Below are 21581 nucleotides of genomic sequence, written 5' to 3'. Positions count from 1 at the left end.
CTAAGGTCCTCCTCTGTGGGAGGGGCTTTGGCTAGAGGAGAGGAGAGCAGACTCCTCATTGGTCAGTCCCTCAACACCTCCTTCCACGTCTTCTGACAGTTCTGATTGGCCGTCCTCCAGGTGGGCGAGGCTTGATAATGGGCAGGCGAGGTCTCCTTCTGGAGCTGTGTCGTCATCAGACCAATCACATGCCCCCTGGGCCGGGTCTGAGCTGACAGAAGGTCCTGATAGGTGGTCGATGTCTGAGGGGCGGGGCATGTCCATTTTTGGCTCTGAAGAAGGGCAGGGAGTCCCGCCTCCAGTCTCCCCTGATTGCTGCCTGGGCAGGAAGGTGACCCCTTTTGTGCTCTGTGATTGGTCAGCGATCTGACAATCATCAACATCTTTGCCCTCCTCTCCTCCTGACACACTAACACCTTCCTCCCTGCCCTTCTCCTCCTCTCTGCCCTCCTCCTCCTCCTCCTCCTCTCCCTCCTCCTCCTGCTGCTCCTCTCTGCTCTTCTCCTCCTTCCTGCCCTCCTCCACTCTGCCCTTCTCCTCCTTCTGCTCCCCTCTGTCTTTCTCCTCCTCTCTGCTCTTCTCCTCCTCTCTGCCCTCCTCCTCCTCCTCCTCTCTGTCTTTCTCCTCCGCTCTGCTCTTCTCCTTCTCTCTGCCCTCTTCCTCCTCCTCCTCCTCCTCCTCCTCCTCTTGCTCCTCTCTGTCTTTCTCCTCCTCCTCCTCCTCCTCCCCCTCTCTGCCCTCGTCCTTCTCCTTCTCCTCCTGCTCCTCTCTGTCTTTCTCCTCCTCCTCCTCCTCCTCCTCCTCCTCCTCTCTGCCTTCGTCCTCGTCCTCCTCTCTGCCCTCCTTTCCTTCTAGCACGCTGGGTGACAGAGTAACTTCATGGTCCACAGGGGCGGGGCATCCACTCCTGTCAGCCAATCCTGCGTCATCTTCTGCGCCGTCATCGATCTCACCATCTGGGGTCAGAACTGGGAATGTTACAGTGCAATACTGACCAGCAGCGACACACTACTCATCACGAATAATAAAGGACTGTTTGTTTCGCTCCATACTACCGGTACACGATACATCTATAGGTATATATGGAATACCGAAAAAATCAATAAATACATTAAAAATATATATATATTAAACTGATCAAATAACTACTCATCTACTGTGATGAGAAAGAGGAATGTTCCAATGCTCAACGTGCAGCGTTCTACACACCTGGTTTGAGACGCTGTGTCCATTCACCTGTAGCAGAAGAGTCAACGAGGCGAACTTCCTGCTCCGTGGGTGATACTTCCTGTCCCTCTGGACCAATAGGCGGCTGAGCTTCAGTCAAGATGATGGCATCTCTGCCTCCTGTCACAGAACAACGTGTCATGTAGTCTTCATAGTGGTGCCATAAAGGTGTTATAACAACATGACACAGCCTTCATAGTGGAGTCATAACAATAGGGATGGGGGTTGAAAATTGGTAACAAACTCAGTTTGAAACTGTTAGATCCTTCGGAATCGTACACCTCCAAGGTTATTGATTCCTTTGATCAATGCCAGCATGTTTGTCTGACAGTTGGGCATTGCAAAAACTCATGCGTCAAACTCTACAGTGTAGTATGGGAGTGTAACGTTTTTATTTACCGGTAGTCGCAACAAGAACAGTATTCAAGCGCTCAGGCTATGCTGCAACACCTGGTATACATTTGCAAACTGTGTTTGAGAAATCTGATAAAGTAGCATGTTATCTATTTAAAATGTGACAAACAAATGAAGTTACTCTTCCAATTAATGCCAACTGAAAATATATTTTAATATGTAAAATGCATAGTTTAATATTATCAGTATGTATAGCATAATGATACTGCAGATCAGTCTTCACATGATCCTGTTTTAGACACACCTTCTAAATTCTAAAGAAGAAGAGTTCATTTTATGTGCCAGTTAAATTTTATATTTGGTTCAAGCTTATTCCCATTTGAAAATGAGTAATTGTAATTTATTCAAATGTTACTAGGTATACATGCCTATTTTTCTAAAGAACAATTGTTTATTTTATGAGTCAGTTTTCGATTTTTCAAGTTATATCCATTTAAGAAAAGCAGCATTGTAATTCATTTTAACATGTTCAAATGTTATTAGGCAAACCTTCTACACTGTGTTCAGAGACTCAAGAGATAGAAAACAGTTGTTGACACTGAAAACCTGTAGGCCAATTCTTTCCCCACAGAAAATGTATCAGGAATCGATAATGGCATCGGTATCGATAACACCTTATCAATTCCCATCCCTATATATAAGTTATTATATATACATATTATATATGTTTATGACACCACTATGAAGGTTGTCACAGCCTGTGGTAAACGTGTCAGCAATAACAACATGGCATGTCACACCGCACTCACTGTGTGTGTGTGTGTGTGTGTGTGTGTGTGTGTGTGTGTGTGTGTGTGTGTGTGTGTGTGATGTTGACTACTCTGTGGGGCCATAAAACACCACATAACCAACCAACACTACCCTATAAAAGTCCACACGTCATTAAACTGCAGAGCGTAAACACCGGAGAGACTGACCTTGGAGACAGGCAGTAATGTTACGATTGTATCAGAGAGCCCAAACAGGTGACTATATCTGGTAAATACAAGTCAATCACTCCAAATATTTGAACAGACCACTGGAAGACATGGTTAACCTCGGGGCCAAACAGCCCATTTCCGATTTAATTAACTGCCGGTCTGACGTGTCGACAACCGTCTCCAGCTGCGTTTACATTGTGCAGCCTAGTGCGTAGCGTAGCCTAGCATGCTGAGCAGAGAGAAGAGACTGTAGGCAGAGAGGACACCTACTAGCAGACAGGCCCAGAGATACATGGTAGGTGAGGCCTCCAGGTAGCAAGAGAGGAAGAGAGGGGGGAGAGAGGAAGAGAGGGGGAAAGGGGGAAAGGGGGAGAGAGGAAGAGAGGGGGGAGAGAGGAAGAGAGGGGGAGGAAGGAAGAGAGGGGGAGGAAGGAGGAGATGGGGTTCAGAGATAAAGTTAATTAACATCTCCCCCTGAGACACCTGAGACAGGAGTAAGAAACAGCAGGTAGGATAATGAGAACCGAGGCATGGGGACAATTCCATTCAGTCAAATCAGGAAAGGATTTGTATATTTAAAGCTCAATGTAAAAACCGTTTACTCTTATTTTAATACTTTTAAAATGAGTGCCTAACTCCAATCGTTGAATTGTAATCTGAATTGATTTCCTCAATTGAAAGTGAACTGGCCCCACCCTTGGTAGAAATTGAACCAGTAACAGTCCAGTGTATAGTGCACACGTGTGTGTGTGTGTGTGTGTGTGTGTGTGTGTGTGTGTGTGTGTGTGTGTGTGTGGGTGTGTGTGTGTGTGTGTGTGTGTGTGTGTGTGCTACCTGGGAGGCTCCAGAGTCCGGACACTTCTAGAGTCTTCAGTTTCTGCTCCAGCTCCGCCACTCTGTTCCCCAGGATCCTACACACGCGCACACACGCACACACACACACACACACACACACACACACACACACACACAGAGAAAGCAGCACATACATTATATTTACAATATGATACCGTGTCATGTGATATTTGACAGGAAGCAGCGTACCTGTTGGTCTAATGACGTCATGTGACAGGAAGCAGCATACCTCATGGTCATGTGACAGGAAGCAGCGTACCTGTTGGTCTGGCGCTGGTGTTGGACCAGCAGGTTCTTCTCGTGGATAGTTTCCAGCAGGGCCGAGGCCAGAGACTTCAGGTCCCAGATGGACTGAGAGGTGACGGGCAGGCTGCAGCCACTGTCCTCTGACAGCAACAACTCCTGCACTGCACACAGAGACACACACACACACACACAGAGACACACACACACAGAGACACACACAGAGAGACGCACACAGAGAGAGACACACACAGAGAGACACACACAGAGAGAGACACACACAGAGAGACACACACAGAGAGAGACACACAGAGAGAGACACACACAGAGAGACACACAGAGAGAGACACACAGAGAGAGACACACACAGAGAGAGACACACAGAGAGACACACACAGAGAGAGACACACAGAGAGAGACACACACAGAGACACACACAGAGAGACACACAGAGAGAGACACACACAGAGAGAGACACACAGAGAGACACACACAGAGAGAGACACACAGAGAGAGACACACACAGAGAGACACACACAGAGAGAGACACACACAGAGAGAGACACACAGAGAGAGACACACACAGAGAGACACACACAGAGAGAGACACACACAGAGAGAGACACACACACACAGACACAGCCAGACACACACATAGACAGACACGCACAGACACAGACACACACACACGCAGACAAACACACACGAGACCGACAGAGAAACACACAAAGACCAGACACATACACACACAAAGACACACACAGACACAGACAAACACACAGACACACACACACACACGTAGGATGTTCAGAACCTTGTTTGGACCCTTAGATAGGACCCAAAGGCCAACCTTCAACCATCATAACATGATAATTACCTTGTTATAACATATGACGTGGTAATTACCTTGTTTAGCCGACAGAACCCCCGTCAGAGCACTGCTGTTAGCTTTACCACACAGTCTGGCATTCTTCCTGCTCTCCAGAGCACTCTACACACACACACACACACACACACACGTCACACACACACGTCACACACACGTCACACACACACGTCACACACACGTCACACACACACGTCACACACACACACGTCACACACACACACGTCACACACACACACACACACACACACACACACATTAGATAGGATGAGCTAGGCCTCAGGCGTATTCTCCAGGATCTGAACACATGGATCAGTGTGATTGTACCAAGGCCTTATTCAGGATCAGCGGCACTATTCATGCTGTGCTTTTAAATGTCTTATCGTGTGTGTGCGTGTGTGTGTGTGTGATTGTTTTACCTTGTACATTGTTTATAATACAAGTATAATTTAACTTAGTTTAAAAGGTTGGTTGATGTACATGTACAATCTCTTGTGGTGGTACATATTATAGATTTTTATTTATGACTGTATTGTATTTTTGGGTGTGAAATGGATTGTATGTGTGTCTATAATGCAAACCTTTTTACGGTCTAGGTCTAATTCTTTTTTTATTTATTATTGTGTTATGAATGGTAACCAGTTTGTAATGTAAGTGCGTCTGCGTCTGTAATTTGATTTGTGATGCTGGTGTGTCATCGCTGTTGATGTGAATTGTCTGAAATATTGCTTTCGTTGGCTGCTGTCTTGGACCAGGTCTCTCTTGAAAAATAGATTTTTATCTCAATGAGACTAAACCTGGATAAATAACGGTTAAATAAAACCTCGTACTCTACCTTGTACTTCAGAACGTTGGTCTTAAGCATGCTGACCTCCTCCTGCAGCTGTTTGAACCGCTCATGTAAATATCTGGAAAGAAAAAAACAACGTTGTCTCAACGTTAAAACTTCAAATTTTTTAAGACACACACACACACACACACACACACACTGTACATGTGTACACACGCACACACACACACACAGACACACACACACAAACAGACACACGCACGCACTCGCACGAACACACACAAACACACACGCACACAAACACACAAACACACACACACACTCACACGCAAACAGACACCCGCACGCACATGCACGCACACGCACACACACACACACACACAAACACACACACACACAGACAAACACACGCAAACAGACACACACACACACACACAGACACACACACGCACAAACACACACACACAAACACACACACACACAGACAAACACACGCAAACAGACACACGCACGCACATGCACGCACACGCACACACACACACACACACACACACGCACACACCTGTTCTCCATGCAGAGAGCGTCCACGTCGAGGATGCGGCTCCCGGGTCCTCCCAGGATGTGGTTCATCTCTCTGTTGAGGCGCTGAGCCTTCTCCTGGAACACGTCACGCTCTGACCTCACATCCTGTAGCTCGTCTGTCAGCGACCTCAGGCTCTGCTCCAGCTCCTCGTTCTAACACACACACACGGACACGCGCGCACACACACACACACACACACACACACACACACACACGGACACGCACACACACACACGCACACACACACACACACACACACACACACAGACACAAAGTGAAACCTGGTCAACCCAAACATAGCGAAAGCTAAAACACACACACACACAAACACAGACACAGACTCACGTATGCACACACACACACTCCCACCCTCCTCCCCCTCTCCCTCCCCCTCTGCCTCCCTCCCTCCCTCACCTGCTCCCGTGCCGTCTCCAGCTGCATCACCAGGTCCACTCTCTCGTGGGCGGGGAAGTGTCTGGCCCCCACCTCCTCGTCCCCCAGCCTCTGCCTCGCGATGGTCATCCTCAGGAGCTGGGGGGAGGGGGGGGGGGGGGGGCAGGGGGGAACATAAGGTCTCTGATAGTAGTAGTGCTGATTCTTTGTGTTGTGAGGTGGTTAGAGTAGGTTGGAGTGGGTCAGAGTGGGTCAGAAGGGGTCAGAATGGTACCTTGTTATCTCCTTGTGCCTCGGCCAGCCTCTGGTTCAGCTCTTTCACCTCCTCTGACAGCTGCTTGCTCCTCTCTCTGGAGTCTCTCAGCAGCTGGCACAGACTCACCTAGAGGAGGGGAGGGGAGACCACAGCAACATCATCTCTGTTACTACAACATCAACTCTGTTACTACAACCTCAACTCTGTTACTACAACATCACCTCTGTTACTACAACATCAACTCTGTTACTACAACCTCAACTCTGTTACCACAACCTCAACACTGTTACTTCAACCTCATGTAGTCATGTTTGATCTTATTTTAATGTGTGTTTTATGAGTAGTATTTTTATGTAATTTTCATTATCGTGTGATGTTTCTTTTCAGTATTTTGTTGTGTATTTTTAATAACGTTCCACAAAAACTCAGCCAAATAGTCAATCAGCTCATTACAGTTGGTATGGGGATGTTAATGATGTCACACCGCAAGCACCACACCCAGCTGATGTTCCTGTGGAAAACACTGTTTACTTTTGCTGTTATAACTTGCCAGAAGTGTTCCCCATTTGATAAAAGATATTTAGATATTGAAACCACCGCCGGGTGTCGGAATGGTATAAATTGTTCTCACAACAATTTAAAGACTTCGAGGAGTCAGCTTATCTAATCTCCTACGTGCGTAGCACATAGTATTTTTAGACAGATCGTTGTTCTATGAGATTGCAATCAAAACTTGTACACTAACTATTCTACATTCCCTCTGGCAATCGAAGACTTGGGCTTCGACGCTCACTATCAGTCCTTCACTTCAAGTTAAGGGTTAAGAGGAGCAAGATCATGGCCTGGGGTGGTCCTGTGGTCTAGCACCGCGGTCTACAGTGCACACATATGCCCTTGTTGGCATGGGTTTGAATCCGGCACATGCCCTGCTGACTTGCCCTCTCTCCTTACTTTCCTGTCTGTGTTCACTATATCTGTCCAATACAATGAAAAATATGAGTGGACTGGCCCACTCAGAAAAAAAAAGAGAAACAAGGTCAAAGGTCAAACCTGGTTGCGTTTCTCCGGTGGCAGAGTGGGGTCTCCGTCCTGGGAATGAGAAACAAGGTCACGTTGGGGTCGTCCTCCAACGCCTGGGTGAGGCCTCAGTTATACATGTCTGTACAACGCAGACCTGGGCTCAGATAGTATTTCAAATCGTTTAAAAATACTAATCTGTGCTCGTTTGAGTTCGCCTGGCGCAATGGAACCAGTGGAGTGGTCTAAAAAGAGTGCAAGCCCCGCCCACCTGGGACTCCAAGCAGGCCCAAGCAAACACTACAAGTATACCTGATTTTATGAATGTATTCAATGAATAAGGTGTGTGTGTGTGTGTGTGTGTGTGTGTGTGTGTGTGTGTGTGTGTGTGTGTGTGTGTGTGTGTGTATCCTGGCCTTACCATGAGCTCTCTGTACTTCTTCTTGAGCCCCTGGTGTCGTTCTCGCAGCTGATTGGCCATCAGCTGGTACTGTTCCCTTTCCTGCTGACAGCTGTCCAGCTCCTTGGACAGGATCAACAACGCCTCCTTCTTACTCTCCAGCTTCCGCTTGCACACCACCAACTAGAGGGAGGGAGGGAGAGAGGGATAGATGAAGGGAGAGAGGGATAGATGAAGGGAGAGAGAGAGAGAGAGAGAGAGAGAGAGAGGGAGAGAGAGAGAGAGAGAGGGAGAGAGGGAGAAAGAGAGAGAGAGAGAGAGAGAGGGAGAGAGAGAGAGAGAGAGAGAGAGGGAGAGAGGGAGAAAGAGATAGAGAAACTTTATTTGGATCTCCAAGGGCAAAGGACCCGGATATTTCTCTCTCTCACACTCGAACACACAAACACACACACACACACACACACACACACACACACGTCACACACACACACACACACACACGTCTCTCGCACACACACACACACACACGCACACACACACACACACACACACACACACACACATTAGATAGGATGAGCTAGGCCTCAGGCGTATTCTCCAGGATCTGAACACATGGATCAGTGTGATTGTACCAAGGCCTTATTCAGGATCAGCGGCACTATTCATGCTGTGCTTTTAAATGTCTTATCATGTGTGTGTGTGTGTGTGTGTGTGTGTGTCTGTCTGTCTGTCTGTCTGTGTCTGTGTGTGTCTGTGTGTGTCTGTATGTGTCTGTGTGTGTGTGTGTGTGTGTGTGTGTGTGTGTGTGTGTGCGTGTGTGTGTGTGTGTGTGTGTGTGTGTGTGTGTGTGTGTGTGTGTACTCTGAAGTCACTGTCAGTCACATGGTCACAACATAATATATAATTCGACCTCAGCATTTACACTGATTCTACTCGTTATCAAACTTGGTTGCTTCATGAATAAGATGACAGACAAGTGCGTCAGAGGCATGACAGTCGACCTCGACCTAAGACACTTTTGTATCACAGGAGGGGTTTGAACCCAGGTCTACCACAGGGAAGACAGAAGCGTGTACCATTAGGTACATCAGGACATCCTCAAGAATTGAGGCAGGGCTACTTTACCTATAGCTACAGTTGCATACCTTGGGGGGTTTTAACTTCCTCATTTACCTGAAGGAAGTAGGTAGACTGTTTCCCTTTGCAGGAAAACGTGTCATAAATACAGAAAGACATTCAAAGGACATTCCAATGGTTGAGAAGCAGAGAGACGAACACAGTTCATACACTCTGACGACCATCCAACCCACCAGCCTGCCCTTATTATAATCGTATTTAACGGCAGTAATCCACAGCCATCGCGACCATGCGTCACGTGACGCACACAGGAGATGACAGCGTCACAGCGATGTTCCTGTCTTAGACAGAAAGGTTACCAGCGTGTGCTGCTTTGGGCTGGTCCCGGGACAGGCTGTGCAATACGTGAGCTTAGAATGAGAAGGTTCTATCTCCGTTTAGAATGATAAGGGTTCTATCTCCGTTTAGAATGATAAGGTTCTATCTCCGTTTAGAATGATAAGGTTCTATCTCCGTTTAGAATGATAAGGTTCTATCTCCGTTTAGGGTAGTTCAGAGATATTGAGCGTCAACGTTTTTACATTATGTTTTGTGAGATGAAACCTTTGTATTTTATGAATTACTAACTCAAAAATGTCAACATGTTTAAAATAACACCACATAGGCATTAATAAACACCTAATGAATCAGATTATGTAAAAAAAAACTCAATTTTGACAAAAAATGGAGATAGAACCTTATAATTCTAACGTCACGAATAGTTTAACAATATCCGAGATATAAAAACAAACATTGCCCACAATAAATATTCCCACCGTTGATAGTGGCCAGCGACACATTATTTCAAAGTCGATGTGGACTATTATTTTCGGGAAAGTCTTGGAATTAAAGCATTATTTATGGTGACGCAGGAGCACTTTGCGTGACATGCAATGCAAGGATAAAAATGCATTGGTGACATATTTTATATGGGAATAACTAAGCAATAATGCAACGTTTGGCTTGCACAACAACACTCAACAATGTCGCATTGGATCTGTCGCCTACTGTTCTGTCCCCATGTCTTCCAGGGTGGATCGTCGCTCACCTCGTTGACCAGCCCCTGCCAGTCGCTCTCGCTTCGTCTCGCAGTGTGCATGTCGCCCGGTGTCGCAGCGTTACAATGTTGTCGTTGATCGCCGTTTGTATCACAGGGCATGGAAGCATCACTGCGTCTGATTTCACCTCGATGGATTCAATCATTCAACTCAGGAAGACTCGCAGCGCGTTTTTTCCAACGCACAATCCTGCGCGCCCCTGCGCAGATTAAGCACATCGTTGGATGGTTCGGATGCGGTCTATGCGATGCTTTAACACCCATCCGGAGTTGTTGAGATCTGTTCATGCGCACAGGCGTTTCTCCGTCTCGAACGCACCCGTTGCGTCCCATGTTTTTTATAATTCACTTCCGTCTCACTTGTCAGTGGCGAGCGAAACGTCATCCGTGTTGTTTGTAGGCAGTTGAACTTGAAGCGACGCCCGCGATCACCTTCACAACGTGCATAATGTCCTCTTGTAATAGCATAGCCGTTGAATGCGATTAATTCTACCTAAAAACCTCTGCTCGCCTTTCGCCGCAACAACATCATGCAGTGTCCAAGTTCAAACACACGGCGGCGCACTTCAGCTCACTGTGCGCACAGGTGCTCCTTGGGTTCAAGAGGAAACCCAGCGGAAAATTGGACACTCATTCCGCTGGTTTTGGAGTCTGGTCTGATTGGCCAGACCTGAATGACCTCTGTGTCCGAGCCGGGGTGTCCCTGGAGTGGGTGCGGTCTGACTCTGAGACTGTTCGGGTCTCAGAGAACTGTATATCTGACCCTCTCACACAGGTCAGGGCAACAGCCTCCTTTGCTGGACAGAGCCACCAGCTAACATCTAGAGGGGCCAGACGGACTCTCATGGACCTTCATCAACATCAACAACAACAACACTGGACTGGTCTGAAACTCCAGGGAAAACTGGCATGTCTTCCCACAGCTGATCACTCTGTTTCCCATTCTTTTCTAAAAAACACTGCACTCGATGAGGACATTGTCATATTCACAACCAAGGCCAGATTACAAGTCCTTCCTACCAGACTCAACCTCTCTATTTGGTTTCCCTCCACTCAGGTTCCTCATTGCTTGCACCACACCACAGAACAGGTTACAGAAACACTTTCACATATCTTGAATGGCTGCTATGTTTATAAGGGAATGTATATAGCACGTCATGACAGAATTGTGAGCCTAATAGTAAAGGACATATCACTCCACTTCCCAGCTACAGTGAAAATGTATACACATGCTCGTGTCAATGCATCCATGTTCAATTTCTGTAATGACCAATGTCACTTTTCACAGTTGTCTGCTAACACACCAGATGTTGTTGTTGTTAATGAAGAGTCCAGAGAGGTGTCTGTATTAGAGGTAGCATGCACCTTTGATATAAGCCTAGAGGAAGCCTTCATGACTAAGGTCATGAAATACCAGCAGCTTGTAGACACCATCTCAGAGCTAGGCTATAGGTGTACGCTATTAATCTTTATATTTGGCAGTCTTGGACATGTGCACAGATTGGTTGTCAGAGGACTACGTCTACTGGGAATGTCCAAGGGAGAAGCAAAAAGGCTCAGCAAGTATTGCTCTGTCTCTGCGATTATTGGCAGCCGCCAAATATGGCGGAGACGGTGTTACTTGTACCCGTGAGTCTTGTCCTGTTGTATGTGAAAGACATTGTCCATGTCTGTTTGTGAATGCATCCCATCTGTGCCTTCAGTATTTGTGTCCTTGTATACTTGTTTCTATGTGGACAGAAATAAATGATTAAAATGTGTGTGTGTGTGTGTGTGTGTGTGTGTGTGTGTCATGGCATTTTCTTATTTTAGAACAAACAACAAAAACACACCAATCAGCAAAACACACATATTATACAACATTTGAATTGCAAATCACAAACATAAAATAATACAAAATAAAAAGAATCAAATACAAATCTCACATCACATCAGAATTATCATCATTTGATTCCTAACCAGGAATATTGAAATGACATTCTACAGTAGACTATGGCAGCAGCACTCACTCACACTGTGTCGTCATGGTAGCATATTATGTTCCTCCTCTTATAAACTACAGTATATATATAGTTAGATATAATATGCTAAATGGGATGACCAGACTCTGACGTCGCTCCTTGGAAGTTTAGATTTAAAACGGTTAAAGTTAGTGTCGTGCCAAGCAAGCATCCCACTTATATTAGCATCGACCATGTTCCTATGCAGCTGTGTTTAGAGGCTGCGTCCCTCTGCAGGGGTGTCCTCTGTCCTCTGTGAAGGGCGCTGACGGGACTTAATATGTGCTGTCTTTGCAGACACACGCACACAGAGTGATGTGGAGCATTCTGTCTCTGTTGCGCACACACACACGTACACAGTACACACACGCACGCACACACACACACACACACACACACACACACACACACACACACACTCACACACACACACACACACACACACACACACACACACAGTGAGCACCACTGTAGCCTGTGTAGAATAATGACAAGTAAACACTTTTACAGTCAGACTGTTTTATTTTAATTGCATTCTATTGGCAAACAGAAAATGATGCTTCATAAGGTTATGTGCAAACAAACCAAATGAAACAACAGCAACAACAAAACTGTAAAAACGTTATAATATAGTATAATATAAACTATCTACATTCATCATTATACATTCTACTTGAGGAGGGAGTGAGGGATAGAGAGAGAGAGAGAGAGAGAGAGAGGGAGAGAGAGAGGGGGGGGGAGGGAGGACTGAGGGTGAGAAAGAGAGAGAGAGAGGCAGAGACACATAGAGAGAGAGAGAGAGAGAGAGAGAGAGAGAGAGAGAGAGAGAGAGAGAGAGAGAGAGAGAGAGAGAAACACACAGTGTGTGGCTGGATGGATGCTCCTTCTACAGATTTGTCAGGATGTCGGGAACACACACGTGGTTGCCAGGGGAGGCTGGTGGAGGTAGAAATCGGAGGACGGGCTTATGCAAGTCATAATGAAGACTATATTAATAACGTGCGTATAGGCCTGTCGCCTCTGGCTCCCTGTACTAATATAGTACAGCAACGATCTTACTCAGCATAGTCTCATTCCCAGACAGTCTGACGGACCAACACGTCAAACTCGGCCTTCATTCAGCCGAAGAGGAAGATCGTCGAAAACGGACGGCGCATAGCTATTGGCTTTACCTCGCGTCAATCATCCCCCGCAGCCCTTCCCCCCTAGTGCTTGCACACCACACGTTTCTGATCCGGAGCTCCGCCTCGCAGCTGTGTGATTGGCCAAAACCAAATAATAGCAACAAATACTTTACCCAGTAAATTCACTCCGACTAAGGCCAGGTTTGAGTCGTTGTTATTCCAGGCTAATATGCACTGTGCGTAAGAGCCTGCGAGTGAGGTTATATTCAGCATAGTAGCGTTATAACAGAGCACAGCGACACTTGATATATAGAAAGATATTCGTCATTTCTCTTGCATAGGTATTCAGACTAGCTTATTGACGTTCCCTGGCGGCCAGCCAAAGTTATCCATAGTCACATCTTATATGATCAATACAGGGTATCAGGATTGTTTGTTGCAAGGTGTGTGTGTGTTATGTGTGTGTGTGTGTGTGTGTGTGTGTGTGTGTGTGTGTGTGTGTGTGTGTGTGTGCGGTTGTGTGTGTCTGTGTCTGTCTGTGTGTGTATGTGTCTGTCTGTGTGTGTAGTCACTGTCAGTCACATGGTCGCAGCAGCTATAATTCGTCATGCGGGCTAATAGTACATACATGTTGTCATTGCTTTGATTTGATTACTTTGGTTTCAAATTAAATAACAGATTCAAACCGTTTCACTGATCTACAGCAGGGGAGGCCGGTGGAGGTAGAAATCGGAGGACGGACTCATCGTAATGCATGGAATGGAGCGAGGAATGGGTTTTATACCATGCCTCATTCCGTCCCTTGCATGATATCATTATTCCGTTCCGACACCTGATTCTGTTCCCTACATTTCAATGAGTCTGTCCTCCGATTTCCACCTCCACCAGCCTCCCCTGGTCTACAGCTATCATTGCATTCAATATTAATGACATGTAAACAATCTCAAACAGATATAGACAAAATATGCATAGTATATGAGAGAGACTTGCTGCTTTCGGCTTCCTGTCTCAATCTAGGCTATTATTGCAAACAATATTCAAGACACTACGATATAATTGATGCTGCGTACAGAGTTGCTCATGAACAGACAGACAATAACTGATAGAGATCTTCACTCTGTCGTAGGTTGATGTATCAGTGACCCGCTCAGCTAGAAGGGTAGATGCTAAGTGGGGTCCTTGGGACGACCCTTCACTCTTACCCTAAATCCTAACCTTAACCCTAACCCCTACCCATATCTTAAACTTACCATAACCAAACCTAACCAAACCTAACCTAACCTTAACATAACCCTAACCTAAACTTAATCTAACCCTAATCCTAACTCTAACCTAACCTAACCTAAACTAACCCTAACCTAACCTAACCTAAGATTAATCTAAACCTAACCCTTACTTTTACCCTTTTAAATATCATCTTCAATGGGTTGGCATCCGTGTCTAGCGGTCGTCCCAAGCATCCCTTAGCATTTACCAGCCTTAGATCTCTTGGCTCTCATAGGCTCAGCTCAAAGCCCTTGGCTCTCACAGGCTGAGCTCCTCCAAGCTCTCGTCTTCTCATAGGCTCAGGTCGACGATGACGTGTTCGAACACGGTGGTCTTCCCCTTGAAGCTGGAGGCGAGGAGGAAGTCGCGGCGGTCCGTCGTGACCACGGTGAAGGAGCGGGGTGACTGGACGTAGACGTCCTTGAACTTGACGAAGACGCTGTCGTCCGCGTCCCACAGGTAGATCTGTGTGAAGGAGTAGTCACTGCCCAGGGCCAGGTACAGCCTCTGTCTGAAGGAGAACGGCTGCATCACCATGGCTCCTCTGGAGGGCATCGCTTGCACCTCGGTCACCTGCTTACTGCCCCACCTGAAGGACACACACAGTACAGCACCTCACTGCTACAAACTGCTCCCCCTAAAGGACACACACAGTATAACACCTCTCTGACCTGCCTACTGCTTCCCCTAAAGGACACACACACAGTATAAGACCTCTCTGACCTGTCTACTGCTCCCCCTAAAGGACACACACAGTACAGCACCTCTCTGCTACTTTGAACCAACCAACGTACCTATTACTGGTCGGTTTCTCTCTTCTCTACAGTGAATAAAAGGTTACCTAGGAAACCTACTCTGGTGAGTGGCTCCATACCGCTATGTCTATATAGCTAGGGCCACAACTGACCTATGGGGATCTCATTGGGCTCATTGAGAGAGACGCAGACAGACTGACAGACAGACAGACAGACAGAAAGCGGCAAAGAGAGAGAGGCAGAGAGGTAGAGAGAGAGAGGTAGAGAGAGAGAGGCAGAGAGGTAGAGAGGTAGAGAGAGAGAGAGAAGGTAGAGAGAGAGAGAGTCTACCTGAGGAGCTTGGAGTCTCCGATGTAGCAGGTCATGGCGAGGTAGAGCTCCTCCCCGATGTTGAAGGCCTTGATGGCCACGACGTCATCCACACCAGGGATCTCCCCGTGCAGCATGAACTTCAGGCTGGCCTTGTTCCACTGGTACACCACCGGCGCCTGCGAGCGGCTGGCCAACAGGAGGTGGGGCTTCCCGTCCAGCTCGACGAACTCTGCGTCCGTGTCCCGGAACCACTCGTGGAGGTACTGGTAGGAGTAGAAGCCCGTCTCGTTGCGGTCGGGCTGGTCGATCCACTTGTAGAGGGTGGACAGGCCGGCCTTGGAGCTGTCGACGATCACCAGGTACCACTGAGGGAGGAGGAGGAGGAGCTTGTGGCGACGTAGTAGTAATGATGATGATACATTTGGGGTCGGCTTGAGGCAGAGTCCTGGACTAAATCACACTTTCAATGTAAAATCTCCATTGAAGATGCTTTTTAGTCTGGGATTAGGCTTAAGCCTTGTCTGTGAAACCGGTCCATTATGTTCATTTCTAAGCAACCAAGTTCACCCTACATTAATGATGCATTTGATATACCCATGCTATTTCGTGAGGTGGAGCTCAGAGTTATCATGTTTTGTCCCCAATGAATGTAAGAGTGGCGCTGCGCCATGCTGTGAACTTGGCAGCGTCACTATGCAAATCTCAAGGCGAATTAAACAATATAATTAGTTATGATAGTAGAGTTTTGTAAATATCTTTGATCTCTCACCAATGACATCGTTGTTAGAAAAGCGCAAGTGAAAGCTTTATTGATTTTTCCTAAGTGAATTCAGCACTGCAGCTGGTCTTTTTTGCTCATTTTGACATGAATAAACCGTTTTTGATAACCGCCACGCTGTTCAGAAACCCTGGGGAGAACCCTGAGTTATGTAGTAGCAATAACAATAATACATTTGATGTTCCTTTCCTAAACAACCTTACAGTTCACCGTGACATGATAGTGTAATTTAATAAATCCATGTTATTTAGTGAGGCCGCACCTCCCCGGAGATCTGGAACACCTCGATGTCGTTGGGCTTGGAGATGTTGATCATCTGCATGGTCTGGAACTTGGTGAACTTGTTCTGCTGCTCGTCAAATTTGTACACGTGGGAACCTCCGAACAGCTGGGTCACCACCACCAGCACGTGGGTGTCGATCAGGACAGACTTACAGCCAACCACAGACTTCCCTGTAGAGGGAGGAACAGGAATCATTGGTAGTGTTGTGACTAAAAAAATAAAAATAATAATAATATTATTCCTTCTTCTAGCACAACGACTGCCAACGGCCCCAGGCCTGTACATAGATTACTTTTTCCTGCTATAACTTCTGGATAGATGATTCACTTCAGTCAATGTATTGGTTGGAAGTCGCTTTGGATAAAGGCGTCTGCTGAATGCCAAAAATGTAAAATGTAACCGTTGTTATCGAATAAACTTACCAGCAGAAGCCTGGTTTTACCTTGTGCCTCTGTGTGTGTGTGTTCTCTCTGTCATTACCTCTCATCACTACCACACATCAGCGCTCGTCATTACCCCTTAGTGCACGTTAGCACATGTTAGCACACATTAGCACATGTCAGCACTCGTTAGCACCCATTAGCACACGTTAGCCCACATTACCACTCAGAAAAATTGTTTACAATCCACCTATTGTATGAAGAGAAAGAGGAGTTGCTAACCTGTGATGTTGTCGAAGGGCCTGAACTTCATCTCGATGTGGTCCCACTCCATGACCGCGCAGCTGTTGGTGTTGGGAGCTGCCATGGCAACGTAGATGTCCTCCTTGTAGGAGAAGACGTCCGTTGACAGGGACTGGGCGGGGATGGACTGATGTCGGATGAAGTCTGGGGTGGGGGGGCAGACGAGATGAGGCACACACACACACAGTTTAGTCACTGAACACATTTACTGGACTTGGGTTAAGTTGGTGTGTGTGTGGGGGGGAGGGGGTAAGGTAAAGAGAGGTACCTGTGGAGGCGGGGTGTGGGGGTGGGGGGGGGGGGTACCTGTGGAGATGCACTCCCCAGGGGCCATGGGGAGGTCGTTAAGGCGTTTGCCCTTCATGTGGGCGGGGCCAGAGCAGTAGACATCCGACACGGTGGCGTTGGTGTTCCTCAGCCACGTCATCAGCCACTTGTTGTCGCAGTCACACTGGAACGCGTTACCTCGCAGGTCCCTACAGAACCACAGAGCAGAACCACAAAACTAGAACCACAGAACAAAAGCCACAGAAATAGAACCATAGGACTAGAACCATGGAATTAGAACTAAGGAACTAGAACCACAGGACTAGAACCACAGAACAAGAACCACGGAACTAGAACTATAGAACAGATCCCTGCAGAATCACAGAATGGACCTCAACACTACACACATTGTATAGAGTCATATTATATACTGTGGAATACAGTATATTTTGTTGCTTCAGAGCCTGCAATCAAAATACATTAAATCACCCTATTGGACACTTTCAAAGTGAACAATATTTCTATTTTATTTCTTTTTTTTATATATATATATATATATATATATGTCAGTCATTTATGAAAAATTAAAAACAGAGAAGACCTGTTTGTATAAGTCTTCACACACCCCTTGCTGTGGCTCTCCTAAAAATAGCTCAAATTATAATAATAATAATAATAATAATAAGTGAGTCAATAAGTGAGTCAATAGTCTGAACCGAGACCTCCCATCCCGGACACACTGCAGTGCGAATCAAATGCGCCTCTGAAAGCACCGTGCAGTAGAGCCACTCTGGGGGTCTGGTTGCTTACTCACAGCTCCAGCAGAGAGTCCAGATCAAAGAACAGACTCCTCGGCAGGTACACCATCTGGTTATTGGCCAGGGACCTGGGAGAGAGGGAGGGAGGGGGAGGGAGGGGGGAAGGCGGTGGAGAAGGAGAGTGAGAGAGAGGAAGAGACAGAGAGAGAGAGGAAGAGAGAGAGAGAGGAGAGGAGAGAAACAGAGAGAGAGAGAGAGAGAGTGAGAGAGAAACAACATGCCATTACAGGGTCTGTGTAGTAAGAGGAGAGATGATGATGATGATGATGATGCACAGCTATATTTAGACCTGAGACCTGCCCACATGACTCTGCATCCGACTCAAATCGTTCATGATGTCATAGGGGACTAGTGTGAACTTCAGAGTAACAGGCCGGGGCCGAATACCGCTGACGCCAGGGGAGGCTGGCGGAGGTAGAAATCGGAGGACGGGCTCAATGTCATGCCTGTAACGGAATGAGGAATGGTATCAATGGAATGGTATCACGTGTGTTTGATACCATTCCTCATACCCTTCCACGCATTACAATGAGGCCGTCCTCTGATTTCTACCTCCGCCAGCCTCCCCTGGCTGAGAGTGGGAGAAGAGGAGGTGGAGATGGCATGAAACTTACAGGTGTGTGATATCCCTGAGGCCTCGTAGGGCGTTCCTGGACAGAGTCTCTATCTTGTTGCCCTCAATGAAGCTGGGAGGGAGAGAGGGCAGAGGTTTGGTTGGGGCCGCAACACACACACAGTACGCACACACACACAGACACACACACACAACCAATATCTCTACATGGACCACTCACACACATAGAACAATATGAACCACACACTCACACACACACACACACACACACATACACACACACACACACGCATACACACACACACATACACACACACACACACTCACAGGTACTCCAGATGAGGAAGGCCCGAGAAGGCATCATCTTTGATGGTCGTCAGGGAATTGGAATTGAGTAGCCTGTAGAGAACACACACACACACACACACAGACACACACACACAAAAACATATTGATTTGTCAATAATGGACCTAAAAGCCTGTGTGTGTGTGTGTGTGTGTGTGGGTGTACTTTAGTCAGATAGGTTGTCTATGTAACAGTCATAGTTAAATTATCACTCTCCTCCAGCTCCACCACTCCACCCCTCTGTCCCCAGGGAACCTCTCTTCTATCTCCACCCATCCCCTCCACCCTTCTCTTCCCAGAGAACCTCTCCTTCACCTCTCCACCCCCTCCACTCCTCTCACGGTGTACACAGTCAAACAGAGTATGTAGCGGAGGTGGTAGTGATCCATGTTGAGGCCCTGTAGGCCCGTCTGAGACATGTCAACTCAGGAGTTTCACTCGCACCTTGAGGATGTCCCCTTGGCCTAGTGGTAGACACTTGGGTCTTCCGTGTGGGAGACCCGCATTGGAACCCCGCCTGTCGCCCCTACTTACACTTATTTGAGCCGAAGGTAAAAGAGGGTTTACTCACAGGAGCTGGAGAGAAGGCATGAGGGAGAACATGGCCTCCGTGATTTCTGACAAGGATCCATTTACAATGCTCCTGTAGTAGAAACACAAAAACACACACACACACATACATATACAAACACACACACACACACAAACACACACACACACACACACACACACACACACAAACAGATACACACACACACACACACACAATACATTATCATTGACAAAGTAACATCTCAGTTACACTACTAATCTGCCAAGGTTTGCTCCATCCCTCGACAGAAACTAATGGCCAAAAGCTGTCACCTTGAAATTGTTCCAAACTAAAGTCATGTCTTTGAGATCCTACCTTTGATGATCATGTCCCCATGTGGTAGGTAAATATCAAGATAACTGTGCGGGATGTTTAATAAAGACAAGAACACCTATAGGCCTATACTCACAAAGAGTTGATGTCATTCGGGATCGTGCGCGGAATCTGTGTCGCTCCGACGCAGATAATGGATTCCTTCGAACACGAGCATCCTGAAGGACATTTGAAAATCCGCTTGGATTGAACCGACGTTAGACCCAGGAACAGCACCAACAGACCGGCCAGAGACACACGATGCTTCGTGGCAGACATGTCTGTTATTGAAAATGTTATGACAAACATGCAGGGACGGACTTCGACGCAGACTGCCTCCCTGACCGCTCCGAGCCGACAGACGCAGTACAGTGGAAATACTGACTCCAGCACTTTCCTCTGCAGATTCCTCTCCGTTACGCCGGCGACTTTATCTACGATGTACTGACTCTAACTCAGCATCCGAAAGGCTAAAATTCCCTGTCGAGTGAATTTAAATGTTAAAAAATTTTAGAAAAAAAACTTTTGTTAATGATACCCGTTCATTGTCCATTGGGGACGCAACCTCAGCAAATATTTTCAAGTCAAGACTAAAAACCCATCTTTTTAATATTGCCTTTAAAATAGCCAAATGATTAAATGAAATATAATGATTTAAAAGCACTTTGAGCTGCAACGTTTGCAGGAAAAGTGCTATACAAATTATTTTATTATTATATTATTATTATATGATTATTTCGGTGATCAAGGGAAAAGCCAAGTCTTAAAAAAAAAGAAAAACGACGAGTTGACGTAAACCTGCATTCGATAAGTTTCCGACGGAAATGTGTGTTCAGCACCGCGGACAGCGCCAGACAGCCGGCGGCGGGGAGGGGGTGCCGTGGGCGGGCGTTCACAAACTGCAACCTTGCCAGGGACTATCTGCTCTGAACTGTACTGCCATTCCATTAAGTAATCATATTGAAAGCAACTGAAGAATGCACAGTATTCAATCGTGACTGTGTAAACCCCCAGGCGAGCTTGTACACACACACAGACACAGACACAGAGACAGACACAGACGCACGCACGCACACACACACACACACACACACACACACACACACACACACACACACACACACACACACACACACACACACACACACACACACACAGTTATAGTGAAGGAGTGAGGAGAGTGATGCATTTATTAAACATTCATATGACCCACAGGGCCAAGAAGACAACAACAACAACAACAATTACCTATTCTCTTACACTGTCAACACCAGAGGCCCAGCTGGTTTCAGGAGACATACCCTGTGAGCAGGG

At 46.7% G+C, this 21581-nt stretch overlaps 2 protein-coding genes across 2 annotated transcripts; both read right to left on the bottom strand.

Annotated features, from left to right (window-relative positions):
* On the bottom strand, window positions 1–10226 carry ccdc149b (coiled-coil domain containing 149b; the record flags this gene model as incomplete). Its single annotated transcript, XM_080534796.1, has 13 exons — window positions 10149–10226; window positions 8006–8167; window positions 7618–7656; window positions 6586–6693; window positions 6333–6449; window positions 5898–6070; window positions 5381–5453; window positions 4566–4650; window positions 3676–3823; window positions 3396–3472; window positions 1210–1347; window positions 816–956; window positions 1–242 (listed from the first exon to the last, which is right to left on the bottom strand). Exons 1-13 carry the CDS (start codon window positions 10197–10199, stop codon window positions 1–3), a joined length of 1554 nt encoding a protein of 517 aa, XP_080390922.1. The 5' UTR covers window positions 10200–10226.
* Window positions 10227–14838: 4612 nt separating this feature from the next.
* On the bottom strand, window positions 14839–20546 carry LOC308160862 (leucine-rich repeat LGI family member 2-like; the record flags this gene model as incomplete). The annotated part of the gene is made up of 10 exons (XM_080534795.1): window positions 14839–15136; window positions 15633–15979; window positions 16655–16845; window positions 17338–17502; window positions 17665–17834; window positions 18440–18511; window positions 19058–19129; window positions 19345–19416; window positions 19935–20006; window positions 20365–20546. The coding sequence occupies 10 exons, from the start codon at window positions 20544–20546 to the stop codon at window positions 14839–14841; spliced, it is 1641 nt and encodes a 546-aa protein (XP_080390921.1).
* Between the last annotated feature and the right edge of the window lie 1035 nt (window positions 20547–21581).

Source organism: Nansenia antarctica (assembly GCF_963989245.1).
Source record: "Nansenia antarctica genome assembly, chromosome: 6".
NCBI classification, from domain to species: Eukaryota; Metazoa; Chordata; class Actinopteri; order Argentiniformes; family Microstomatidae; genus Nansenia; species Nansenia antarctica.
The sequence above is the reverse complement of the archived record's forward strand: the minus strand, read 5'-3'. Positions and strand labels throughout refer to the sequence as shown.